Source organism: Mobula hypostoma, chromosome 24 (genome assembly GCF_963921235.1).
Source record: "Mobula hypostoma chromosome 24, sMobHyp1.1, whole genome shotgun sequence".
Classification (NCBI taxonomy): Eukaryota; Metazoa; Chordata; class Chondrichthyes; order Myliobatiformes; family Myliobatidae; genus Mobula; species Mobula hypostoma.
This window is the reverse complement of record NC_086120.1, coordinates 43,509,038-43,523,187: the sequence shown is the minus strand read 5'-3', so window position 1 is coordinate 43,523,187 and position 14,150 is coordinate 43,509,038. Positions and strand designations below refer to the sequence as shown.

Genomic DNA, 14,150 nt, shown 5'->3' with positions numbered 1-14,150 from the left:
GAATACTTTGCAATTACCTGGTTTCCTGCACTAGTTAGTTATAAAATGTGGTCTGATCTTCATCTAAGTCACCATAATAGACAAACACAATCTACCTGAACGAATAACATGCTAACAATTGTAAATCGTCTTGTCAATACTGAGTACACCATTAAAACAATCTCAGTCTAGGTTCAAAAAAGTACGTGAACCTCTGGGGTAATGCCTTCTACGAGTTATTTGGAGTCAGGTGTTCCAATCAATAAGATGAGATTGGGGGTGTGGGTTGTAGAGGTGCCCTGCCCTATAAAAAAGACACACAAAGTTAAGTCACTGACAGACCCTGCTCTTCTCAAGAAAGATCTGCTTATTGATCAAAGCGACTTTCAGAGGACCTTAGAATAAGAATTGTAGGGATGCACAAAGCTGAAAAAGGCTGCAAAAGCTTTTCTAAAGACCTGAGTGTTCATCAGTCCACAGTAAGAGAAATAGTCTACAAATGGAGGAAATTCAGTACTGTTGCTACTCTCCCTAGGAGTGGGCGTCCTGCTAAGATCACACCAAGAGCACAACATGCATTGCTGAAGGAGATGAAAAAGACCCGAGTAACAGGAAAAGACCTGTAGAAATCCCTAGAACTTGCTAAAGTCTCTGTTCCTGTATCCACTGTAAGAAAAACACTGAACAAGAATGGTGTTCATGGAACTGCACCAGCGGAAACCACTGCTCTCCAAAAAAAATAGTTGCACATCTCAAGTTTGCAAAAGACCACCTGGATGTCCTGCAACACTTCTAGGACAATGTTCTGTGGATAGATGAGACAAAAGTTGAACTTTCTGGCAGAAATGAACACTGTTATGTTTGGAGGGAAAAGGGCACCAACACTAAAACCTCATCCTAACGGTGAAGCATGCTGGAAGGAGCAGGGCCTGGACAGCTTGCAATCGTTGGGGGAACAATTAATTCAAAATTATGTCAAGACATTTTAAAGGAGAATGTTAGGGTAGCGGTCCATCATCTGAAGCTTAATGGAAGTTGGATAATGCAACAAGACAATGATCCGAAAAACAAGAGTAAATCAACAACAGAATGGTTTAAAAAGAAGAAAATTCATGTTTTGGAATGGCCAAGTCAGAGTCCAGACCTTAACCCAAATGAGATGCTGTGACATGACCTGAAAAATGTTGTTCATGCAAGGTATCCCAGAAATATTGATGAACTGAAACAGTTTTGAATGAAGAAATAGTCTAAAATTCCTTCTTGTCATTGTGCAAGTCTAATCAGCAGCTACAGGAAACATTTGGTGGAGGATATTACTGCTAAAGGAGGTTCTACCAGTTATTAAATACAAGGGTTCACATACTTCTATCTGTCTGGACTGTGAATGATTAAACCAAATGTTCAATAAAGACATGAAAAGTACAACTTCTTGTGTGTTATTAGTTTAGGCAAGTTGTGTTTGTCTATTATTGTGACTTGGATGAAGATCAGACCATATTTTATGAGTAATTCATGCAGAAAACCAGGTATTGCAAAAGGTTCATAAACTTTTTCTTGCAACTGTAGATAAGGACAAGTATTTTTAATAGCATACAAGGAATAACATGCACATAGAGAAAAACACTCAGAGGACCATATTATTTCTGCAAATAGTTTTCTTGAAAGAAAAAGAACCTGAACAATGGAATTTAGTTATTATCTTGGATGAGCTCTATTCTACTTGGAATGGTATTCAAGTTCCTAATCAGCATCAATCATTTCTTTTAGGTGGTAAATTTGTAATTGAATTAAGATCCACCATTATAACTGGGATTTTGTTGCAGCATCAACAAGCATTATGCTGTGCATTTTTGCCTGTTAACTGGGAAGTATTGTTCTGAATTCTTATTGAAGGCTGCAATTATAATTTCTGAAAAACATGAAAAGAACATATTCTGATAAGCAGAGAGGGAAAATACTTACACGGAGAATTACAAGGACACTCAGGATTGCTACTGCTGTGAACATAATTGCAGGAAAGAGCATGACCACTCCAGCACCAACATTATACGAGAACATCCAAATGGCAACCATCCATCCACTGAAATTAGAAAACAGCGGTTTCATTATAATCGATCACCTTTATCATTGGCCCTTAATGCAGACATAAAAACACATGCTTTTTTTGGCATTTTCTATTACTATTATTATTATTATTATTAAACAAACCAGAAAAGAAATCCATTCATCTGGCTAAAGGACAAATACTGACGAAGTCCAGAAGTATACACCACCTGCTCTACTCTATACCTGCCTTGTGACTATATCAATTCCAAAGATGGTGCTTTTTTCATGCAGAAGATAGCATCAGCAGCATTAGTTATTGGTCACACTACTGGAGGCAGCAACATCCCAGTAATTTAGTTAATTTAACATAATGACTGATGACTGCTGGTGATTATTTTACTGATCAGTCTGCACTTGTTGGTACCATTGCCCATTTCTTCAGAGAAGTAAGGAGAAAACAGCTCAGTTAACCACAAGTCAAATAATACCCTTCACAACAGACTGAAAGTTTAAAATGCAAGCTACTTTATCTCTGGGATAAAGAAAGACTTTCGTGAGTCCTGATGAAGGGTCTTGGCCCAAAATGTTGACTGTTTGTTCATTTCCATAGTTGCTGCCTGATCTGCTGAGTTCCTCCAGCATTTTGTGTGTGTTGCTTTTGTGCATTGTGTTGGAGTATTGTCTTGTAAGATTTTGCCACCTTGTGACAGGTAGGAAGTATTACATGAATTCAATGCAGATCTACCCTCAGTGGCCACTTTATTAGGAATATCTATATACCGCTTGTTAATGCAAAGATGTAATCACCCAATCATATGGCGGCAACTCAATGCATCGAAGCATGCTACATGGTCTAGTTGTTCAAACCAAACATCAGAATGGGGATGAAATGTGATCTAAGTGACTTTGACTGTGGAATGATTGTTGGTGCCATACAGGGTGGTTTGAGTATCTCAGAAACTGCTAATTCCCTGGGGTCTTCACGCACAGCAATCTCTAGAGTGGGGGTTCCCAACCTGGGGTCCGCAGATTCTCAGTTAATGGTAGGGGTCCATGGCATTAAAAAGTGTTTTTTAGTTTTATTATGATACAATGCAGAGTGAGCGTTCTGGCCCTTCACGCCATGCCACCCAGCAATCATCCTAACTTAAGTCTTGCCTAATTACAGGACAATTTACATTGACCAATTAACCTACCAACCGGTACATCTTTGTACCATGGGAGGAAACTGAAACACCCGGAGGAAATCTACGTAGTCACAGGGAGAATGTACAAACCCCTTACAGGCAGCGGCAGGAATTGAACCCGGTCGCATGTACTGCAAAGTATTGTGCTAATCACTACACTGCCACGATTAAGGTTGGGAATCCCTGCTCTAGAATTTAAAAAATCCAGTGAGAGGCAGTTCTGTGGGTGAAAATGCCTTGATATGGAGAGAGGTCAGAGGAGAATGGCCAGACTGGTTTAAGCCAACAGGAAGGCAACAGTAAGTCAAATAACCAAGCGTTACAACAGCGGTGTGCAGAAGAGCATTTCTGAACGCACAACATGTCGAACTTTGAAGTAGATGGGGTAAAGCAACAGAAGACCACACTGAGTTCTACTCCTGTACCTCATAAAGTGGCCACCGAGTGTATGTATACAACATATCACAATGAACAAAGATAAACTAAAACATTATATAAGACGTGGAAAATAGTTTCTAAGGTTGCCCTCTCCCTTGTTGTTATACTCACCAGGCACCCCACCCTCTGAAGCCAATCGCTTGCAAAGTTACGAATATAATCTGAGCAGCAAAAATGAAGAAGAAGGCCATGAAGTTAAAGGAACTATCAGATCTGTTGGGAAAAAAAAATTACAAGCTTTAAGTATAAATCTGGGGAACCACATCAATCCACTAAAATTATTTTCATCTTTATGCAAGTACTTACCTAAATGCCTTATAAACTGGACGAAACCAGCAGACGTACGAACTGGGGCTGAAAAGAACGAGCCAGAGTATGGCCAGGCCAAAATTGATAGCACTATCTCCAGCTATCAACCAAGCCAAGCAACCAACCAAGTTCACTGCCAGGGTCACGCTGTAAACTGAAAACAAAGAAAAGTTTAGTTAGGACTGTGATCAATAAGTACAATGGATTTTCTGCAAAGCAAAAACTCTTTTAATGGAAAGAGGATGTCACTATCCAAATGTCTTTTTTGCAAAACCTGTAGCTACTGCCCAGGGAGAAAACAGCACTATGTTAAATGCATTTTCTCTTGTGCTCTGCCATTTGAATGCAAATTACTGTTCTCTCTCATGCCCTCTTGTTGTGGTGTCGCCTGCGGCAGATGCCCAAGAGAGGAGACGCTGGAGGCTGTGTGAGAGAGAGCAGAGGCTTCTGTGGGCGTGCTGGAATCTGTCCTGGGTTGGGGGCTGCTCTCCAGTGTTCGCTTGGTGGAAAACAAGCCGTATTGCATTCATCTGGGGATTCACTAGCACTTATATACTATAAGCGTTATGTATTATATGTGTTATGTGCCATGTACTGTGACTGTTGGTACAGTGTTTTGCACCTTGGCCCCAGAGGAATACTGTTTTGTTGGGCTGTATTACGTATATGGTTGAATGACAATTAAACTTGAACTAATGTTTGTTCACTGCAAATATTATCGTATATCTATTATTCGTATATTGTATATTTTGGGTCAGCCACATTGTGTTCCATTAAACCCACCACACTTCCTGTTTGAATGGGGCAGGGACAAATCATCCCAGATCTTCAGCAATGAGGGACTTACGCAACAGTTATCATATTGATTAAATACAATCTATGTTTTTTCTAACTTGTGCCATGAACTACCCAGCTTGTGAGCCAGTGGTAATAAAGGTTTTTAAATATCTGGAAGTACGGTGTATACAGGTCTACACATTATATAATAATCACGATAGCACTCATCAGCAATTGGATCTAATTCATTTGCTATACCAAATCAATTTAAATGCCTAAAGACAAGAACAGACCATTAATAATTAACTTGCTTAATATACACAATTTTTAGATTCAAATATATATAAATATAAAACTATTAAAGTCAAGTTAAAATAAGTAGTGCAAAAAAAAAAGTAAAACAGTAGTGAAGTAGTGTTCATGGGTTCAACATCCGTTTAGAAATTGGATGGTGGGGGGACGGGGGAGGAACTGAAGAAGCTGTTCCTGAATCACTGAGTGCATGCCTTCAGGCTTTTGCACCTCCTTCCCAATGATAACAGTGTGAAGAGGGCATGTCTGGCGCAGCAGGGGATTCTTAATGATGGATGCCACCTTCCTAAGGCACCGCTGCTTAAAGATGTCTTGGATACTACAGAGGCTAGTACCCATGATGGAGCTGACTAATTTTACAAGTTTCTGCAATTTATTTCCATATTGCGCAGATGTCCCCACCCCTGTACCATAACTATAACTCCACCACAGATGGTGCCAAAGGTGGAGGGTTGAGCATAGGGCTAGCAACCCATCCCATAAAAACCCAGAGCTACAGAAACACTAACAGAGGCTCGGAGGACCTCATTCCTGGGAGAGGTGCAATCTTCACATAGACGACGTACGATAGCTATACCCGGGAACAGCTTGAAAGACTGGCCCAGGACAGAGGACTCTGACAAGCTGAAGAAGAACAAACTCTAGTTTTGAAAACTAGTTAGCAAAACTGATTTTTATTTTAGTAGATTTTGTTTATTGGCAAGCTACTTTAGTGATCCTTAGGGCAGGACAGTGAGCAAAGTTATGCATCAATGGTCATATTGAACGGGAAGCAGGAGCACAAATCAGAGTGGTAAATGTGCTCTGAAACCGTTAAATCCCAACACCCTTCCCAACCACAACATCAAGGCAGATGAGGTGTGTTTTGTGTTTGATAGAGCTACACAAAATTATGAGGGGTAGAGTAACTGAGGGTGGGTGACACTAGGACTAGAAGTCATGGATGAAGGGTGAAATATTTAAGGGAAACCTCTTCAGTCAGAGGTTGGTGTGAGTGTGGAAGGAGCTGCTAGTGGAAATGGTGGATGCAGGTCTGATGGCAATATTTAAGAGAAGTGTGGATAAATATGTGGATCGGAGAGGTATGAAAGGTTATGGTCCTGGTCTAGATCAATGGGACTAGATAGAATAACAGTAAGCATGGACTAGATGGGCTGAAGGACCTGTTTCTAGCCCGTCTAGTCCATGCTGAACTAAAGTGCTATATAACTCTGTGAAATTGTGCAGCAAATAGAGTTCTACGTTTCCAATACTGCTAATGACAAGGTGTGGTGGGGTTGATTTCTATCAACCACATTACTAAAGTAGGGTGGAATCTCTTCTCCAGCAGTTCAACATAGGAGCCCTAAATAATGCTGTTAATCAATAAATTTGAATGTGACTAATCAACAAAATATACAGAGAGCAAGCAGACAGTTCAACCAACCAACATCCATCCTGATCCTACTGAATCATTTGGGTTCCTCCTAACTTTCCTTATCCAAATCTATCAGCATAACCATTGACTCTTCTATATTCTAATCTAACTACCCCTGAAATGCACTGACACGACCTGCTTCAACCACTCTGTGACTGCTAGTTTCACACTTCCAGCTTTCTTGCAATGGTTTCTTGTTAATCCCTACTTAATTTTTGCAGCAGTTCTCTATTTTTTTGGCTTTAGTTTTGCTGTTCCTTACAACTGAAAACACACTTCCCAAAGTCTTTCACAGTCTTATAGTATTAACTTCCTTTCATCTGACTGGTTAGGAGTGTTTTCAACAGAAGAAATATACAAAAAAAGAGGAAAGATTGCTTTTTTAAGAGGTTTCTACCCAAAATACAGTAAATTACCACAGATAAACATTTAAACCTCATTCAATTTTTTTTCCTGCAATATCACAAGTATTAACAAAAGTGCTGGTTCTCACAAGATTTACTTTGCAGACTTAACTGACTGGTTTTGCTATCTCTTTATCAAAACCTAGGTGGGATTTCCAAAGCACTCCAAATTTGACATTGATAGATTGGTATCTTATGTTTAATAGGCTTAAAATTAACAAGTCTGTGTCATAATTAAAAATACTATCCTTATTTTCCCAAATATCTCTGTAGCCTTGGTTCCTCCCTTTCTTTGTAAACTTCTCTATTCAGACCAGTCTCAGAGATTTCACTTGTTCTGCAATCTATTAGTCTTGCGAGACCATGGATCTGCACCTGGAAAGTCTTCACTCTCCAGGGTGCAGGCCTGGGCAAGGTTGTATGGAAGACCAGCAGTTGCCCATGCTGCAAGTTTCCCCTCTCCACCACACTAATGTTGTCCAAGGGAAGGGCATTAGGACCCATACAGCTTGGCACCAGTGTCGTCGCAGAGCAATGTGTGATTAAGTGCCTTGCTCAAGGACACAACACGCTGCCTCGGCTGGGGCTCAAACTCACGACCTTCAGGTTGCTAGTCCAATGCCTTAACCACTTGGCCACGTGCCCAGATATTGACCTGCTAAATATTTTGTTTTAATAGCTTCACCAATAACGTTTGTTTCTTTCCTTCTGCCACCTTGGCCCTAAACTCTGGACCACATTGATCCAAAGTCTCTAGACTTCTCTTCTTTTTCTCTCCTAAAAAAAAAGTTATTCTTAAAACCCAGTACTTCGTTCAGAAGACTCTGTCAGCTCCAAGTAGACTCAACAAAGATTCAAAGTACATTTATTAACAAAGTACGTATCCAGTATACAACCTGGAGATTCACCTTCCCACAGACACTCATGAAACAGACACCACAGAACCCGTACAAAGAAAACAGCAAACGCCCAGCACACAAAAAGAAATCGTACAAACAGCAAAAAATTAGCAAATAACACAAGGAATATTAAATATCAAACCACAGAGTCCTTGAAACAGTCTAGGAATATTCAGTTTAGTTCAGCTCAACTTAGTGTAATCATCCCTACCATTGAGGAATTTACAAGAAGCAGTGCTCAAGAAGCTGGCAACCATCACTAAAGACCATCAGCAACTGGGATGTGCCCTCTTCTCATTACACCATTTGAAGGGAGGTACAGGAGTCTGATGATGCACACTCAACTGCTCAGAAATAAATTTGATCCCTCCACCATCGTATTTATGAATGATTCCAAAGACCATAAGGTTGAGGAGCAGAATTAGGTCATTTGGTCCATCAAGTCTGCTCCGCCATTCCATCATGGCTGATTTGTTAATTCTTTCAACTCTAAACCCTTGCCTTCTCCCCGTAACCTTTCATATCTTTACTAATCAGGAACCTATCAACCTCCGCTTTAAATATATCCAATAACTTTGACAGATTCACACACTTTGACTAAATAAACTTCTCCTCATCTCTGTAAGAGATGTATGCTCTCTGTATGTTCAACAATACTACCTCAGTATCCTTTTCCCCCCACTATTAATTTTGAAATTTATAATAATTTTATGTCTACATTGTACAGCCGTCGCAAAATAACAAATTTCACATAATATAAGATGGTGATAGTAAACCTGATTCTGAAAATTTTGGTCACCTGTCTTATCTGGCGTCCAATTTTGTTTCGTAACATTTCTATCAAGAATAGTTACATTTATAACATTACATTTACTGTATAAAATTTTGGTTATTTTCAATAATGTTTAAAGTAAATTTATTATCAAAGTACACATATGGTCACCATATACAACCCTGAGATTCATTTTCTTGCAGGCATACTTGATAAGCTCATAACAGAATCAATGAAAGACTATACCAACTTCAACCAGTGCGCAAAAGACAACAAACTGTGCAAATACAAACAGAAAGAAATAATAATAATAAATAAATAAATAAACAATAAATATCAAGAACTTGAGAATGAAGAGTCCTTGAAAGTGAGTCCATAGGTTGTGGGAACATTTCAATGATAGGGTAAATGAAGTTCAGTGAAGTTATTCCTTTTGGTTCAAGAGCCTGATTGTATGAGCCCTGAGTGGTGGGGGTCCCTGATGATGGATGCTGCTTTCCTGTGACAATGCTTCAAGTCGATATTCTCAAAGGTGAGGACTGCTTTACCCGTGATGAACTGGGCCGTATCCACTACTTTTTGTAGGATTTTCTGTTCAAGGGCATTGGTGATTTCATACCATTCTGTGAAGCTCTCCACCATACATCTATAGAAGTTTTTCAAAGTATTATATGTCATGCCGAATTTTCACAAACTTTTATGGAAGTAGATGCGCTGCAATGCTTCCTTCGTTATTGCACTTACATGCTGGGCCCAAGTCAGGTCCTCTGAAATGATAACACTGAGTAATTTAAAGTTTCTGACCCCCTCCAACTCTCATCCCTGTTAAGGACTGCTCATGGACTTCTGGCTTTCTCCTTCTGAAGTCAATAATCAGCTCCTTGATCTTGCTGACTTTGACTAAGAGGTTGTTGTTGTGGTAATCTCTGTGATTTTAATAAATGACCTGGATGTGGAAGTGGAGGGATGGGTTAGTAAATTTGCTGATGACACAAAGGTTGGAGGTGTTGTGCATAGCGTGGAGGGCTGTCAGAGGTTACAGCGGGACATTAATTGGATGCAAAACTTGGCTGAGAAGTGGCAGATGGAGTTCAACCCAGACAGTGTGAGGTGGTTCATTTTGGTAGGTCAAATATGATGGCAGGAATATAGCATTAATGGTAAGACTCTTGGCAGTGTGGAGGATCGGAGGGATCTTGGGGTCTGAGTCCATAGAACACTCAAAGCTGCTACGCAGGTTGACTCTGTGGTTAAGAAGGCATATGGTGTATTGGCCTTCATCAACCGTGGTGTTGAGTTTAAGAGCCGACAGGTAATATTACAGCTATATAGGACTCTGGTCAGACCCCACTTGGAGTACTGTGCTCAATTCTGGTCTCCTCACTACAGGAAGGGTGTGGAAACCATAGAAAGGGTGCAGAAGAGATTTACAAGGATGTTGCCTGGATCGGGGAGCATGCCTTATGAGAATAGGTTGAGTGAACTCGGCCTTTTCTCCTTGGAGTGACGAAGGATGAGAGGTGACCTGACAGAGGTGTACAAGATAATGAGAGGCATTGATTGTGTGGATAGTCACTGGCTTTTTTGCCAGGGCTGAAATGGCTAGCACGAGAGGGCATAGTTTTAAGGTGCTTGGAAGTAGATACAGAGGAGATGTCAGGGGTAAGTTTTTGTTTTTTTTTAAAACACAGAGAATGGTGAGTGCATGGAATGGGCTGCCAGCAGCGTTGGTGGAGGCAGAAATGATAGGGTCTTTTAAGAGACTCCTGGATAAGCACATGGAGCTTAGAAAAATAGAGAGCTATGGGTAAGCCTAGGTAGTTCTAGGGTAAGGACATGTTCGGCACAGCTTTGTGGGCCGAAGGGCCTGTATTGTGCTGTAGGTTTTCTATGTTACCACTCAGCCAGATTTTCAATCTCATTCCTATATCCTGATTTGGCCAACAGCAGAGGTGTCGTTGGCAAACTTAAATTTGGCACTGGAGCTGTGCTTAGCCACACAATTGTAAGTGGAAAGCTAGTAGAGCAGAGGGTTACGCACACAGCCTATACTGATGGAGATAGTGAAGGAGATGTTGTTGCCAATCTGAACTTACCTGGGGTCTGCAAGTGAGAAAAATCAAGTTGCAAAAAGAGGTATTGAGGCCAAGGTCTTAAAGCGTATTCATTTGTTTTGAGGGGATGATAGTATTGAGTGCCAGGCTGAAGTCAATGAAAAGCAACCTGATGTATGTATCTTCACTATCCAGGTGTTATAGGGTGGAGTGAAGAGCCAATGATATGGGATCTGCTGTGACAGCAGGCAAATTGGAGTGGATCCACATAGTTTCTCAGGCAGGAGTTGATGTTTCATCACCAACCTCTCAAAACACTTCATCACTGTGGATGTAAGTGGGGCAGATTAAAACGTTCCTCATTGGCACCAGTTTAGGTAAAATCTGCTTGAAATAGATGAGTACCTCAAACTGCTGAAGTGAAAGGTGAAAGATCTCAGTGAACATTCTTGCCAGTTGATCAGCACAGGTCTTTAGCATTGTCTGGGCTGGATGCTTTGAGGGTTCACCCTCCTGTAAGCTGCTCACACGTCGGCCTCAGAGATTGAAATCAGAGTATCATCGGGGGTTGTGGGAGTTCATGATGGTTCCTCCATGTTTTGATGGTTACAGCAAGCATAAACATTGAGTTCATCTGGAAGTGAAGCCTTCTTGTCACCTATGTTGCTTAATTTAACTTTTTAAGAGGCGATAGTGTTCAAGCCCTGCCACAACTGTCGAAAATCCTTCCCTGATTCAAGTCTAGTCTGGAATTGCCACTTTGCCCATGAGATGGCTTTCTGGAAACTGGACCTTGTAACTTTCTTGATCTGGCCCTCAGCAGACTGCAGATCTCATGTTTTACTCAGGGCTTCTGGTTGGGGAAGACCCTGAATGATCTTGTGGACACACACTCATCTTCAAATGTTTTAATGAAGTCTGTGACATGGTGTATTGATTCCATTCCACAGATCAGTTCTTGAACATGGCCTCGTCCACCAACTCAAAGCAATCCCGTAACTGCTCCTCTGCTTCCTGCAACCACCTCTTTGTTGTCCTCATCTCTGGAGCTTTGCTCTTTAGCCTTTGCCTGTATGCAGGTAGAAGGGCAGCCGAGTGATCAGATTTACCAAAATGCAGACTGGGCATGGAGCAGTAGGCATTCCTTAACTTAGTATAACAGTGGTCTAGTGTGTTAGGACCTCTGGTGCTACAGGTTATATGCTTATGGTAATTGAGCAGGGTTTTCTTCAAACAAGCCTGGCTGAAGTTCCCAACAATGATTTGAAATGCACCAGGATGGACTGTTTCTTGTTTGGAGACAGTATCATGGAGTATCTCAAGCACTTGATTATAGTCAGTAGCTGGTGTTATGTGAGAATCACAGATGAGAACTCCTCAGAAGATATTTGACCATTTGGTGTTCAAAGTTGGGGGGAACATGAGTTTGACAAAATCACCATATCGAAGCACTAGTGAATTTATCATGAAACACATACCTTCACCTTTTGCCATTCCCGAATCAGTATTTTGGTCCATCCTGTGAATTGAGAAGCTTTTGGTCTGATCGCCGTAACTGACATGCTGGGGAAAAGCCATGTCCTGATTATACATAGAACACAATAATCTCTCATTTCCCTCTAATACAGCCATCTTGCTCTCAAGACCTCAATTTTGATCTCCAGTGACTGTACATTTGCTAACAAGATGCTGGACAGAGGATCTCATTTTGCCTGTTTCAGCCTGGCTTGGAATCCCCTCCTCCTCCCTCATTTCTGGCCAGAGTGATGAACCTTCGTCCGCTAAAAGGTAGTGTACCTGCTTGCGTAAAAGTTAAGCCAGCTGAGTCCTTCAGAAGATAGTGAAATTCACTGATTATTAAAGTTGATTTAAAAGTACATTGCTTAAAGGGAAATTACATGCTGCAGATTGCAGTGAGACTAATTCAAAAGTAGTACTGCATGAAGCCAGAGAACATCACCTTGGCTCACCAGCGCCATCTTGCTCTAGTTTTACACTACTGTGCGAAGGGTTTAGGCACAGTAGAGCTACTGGGACTTGATGTTTCAATCCCTATGGTAAGTCGGCACTGTCGATGTTGGCAGTGGGCTTGGAGTGGTGACAAGGAGGGAGGGTAGGTACGTCATCGGGGTCATCAGGTGGGCACCCTCCTTCTTTGATGTTCCATTGATAAGCCCACGACGACTCCAGAGGGCTCAATGGTGCTACCTGGCGTCCCAGATACACCCCCCTCAAACCCTCCTGTCTTCATCTTGCAGCCCAGTTGTCTTTCCTTTTAATCCAAATCCAATTGCTGTTTTCTTCTGCTGCATTTGACAAGGACTTGATTGCTTGTTGGAGGGAGTGACCCCTCACACCTGTCTTCTTCAATAGACTGGTAGACAGTTGCAAGAAGATGTTTGTGAACCATTTGCAATTACCTGTTTTCAATAATTACTCATAATCCTGCCAGATCTTCATCTAAGCTGCAATAATAGACAAACACAATCTGCCTAAACTAACAACACACAAACAATTGTACTTCTTTTTGTCAATACTAAGTACACCATTTAAACAATCTCAGTCTAGTTCAAAAAAAGTATGTGAACCTCTGGGGTAATGCCATCTACAAAAACTATGAGATGAGATTGGAGGTGTGGGTTGTAGGGGTGCCCTGCCCTATAAAAAAGGCACATAAGTCAGGTTACTGACAGAGTCTGCTCTTCTCAAGAAAGCTCTATTTATATGCACCATGCCTCAATGAAAAAACTTTCAAAGGACCTTAGAAAAAGAATTGTAGGGATGCATGAAACTGGAAAAGGCTACAAAAGCATTTCTAAAGACCTGAGTGTTCACCAGTCCACAGTAAGAAAAATTCTCTCCAAATGGAGGAAATTCAGTAACGTTGCTACTCTCCCTAGGAGTGAGCATCCTGCAAAGGTCACACCAAGAGCACAACATGCAATGTTGAAGGAGGTGAAAAAGAACCCAAGGGTAACAGCAAAAGACCTGCAGAATTCTCTAGAACTTGCCAAAATCTCTGTTCATGTGTCCACTAAAAGAAAAACACTGAACAAGAATGGTGTTCATGGAAGGACACCACAGAGGAAGTCACTGCTCTCCAAAAAAACACTGCTGCACGTCTGAAGTTTGTAAAAGACTACCTGGATGTTCCACAATGTTTCTGGGAAAATGTTCTGTGGACAGGTGAGACAAAATTTGAATTTTTTGGAGGAAAAAGGGCACTGCTCACCAACATTAAAACCTCATCTCAACTGTGAAGCATGGTGGAAGGAACATCATGGTTTGGGGCTACTTTGCTGCCTCAGGGCTTGGACAGTTTGCAATCGTTGAGGGAACAATGAATTCAAAATTGTATCAAGACATTTTACAGGAGAATGTCAGGGTAGCAGTCAGTCACCTGAAGCTTAAGAGAAGTTGAATGATACAACAAGACAATAATCTGAAATACAAGAGTAAATCAACAACAGAATGGTTTAAAAAGAAGAAAATTTGTACAGGTTTCCCCCGCCATCCGAAGGTAGAGCGTTCCCATGAAACAGTTCATAAGCCGGAA

At 41.1% G+C, this 14,150-nt stretch overlaps 1 protein-coding gene across 4 annotated transcripts in view; it reads right to left on the bottom strand.

Annotated features, from left to right (window-relative positions):
• scamp4 (secretory carrier membrane protein 4) overlaps positions 1-14,150 on the bottom strand; it is a 48,676-nt gene that overhangs the window by 8,995 nt on the left and 25,531 nt on the right. For all 4 annotated transcript variants that reach the window (XM_063032635.1, XM_063032637.1, XM_063032636.1 and 1 more), the window contains 3 exons: positions 3,957-4,113; positions 3,762-3,863; positions 1,942-2,059 (listed from right to left, as the gene is read on the bottom strand). In XM_063032635.1, coding sequence (XP_062888705.1) covers positions 1,942-2,059; positions 3,762-3,863; positions 3,957-4,113 — 377 coding nt within the window. The remainder of the gene's footprint in view (positions 1-1,941; positions 2,060-3,761; positions 3,864-3,956; positions 4,114-14,150) is intronic.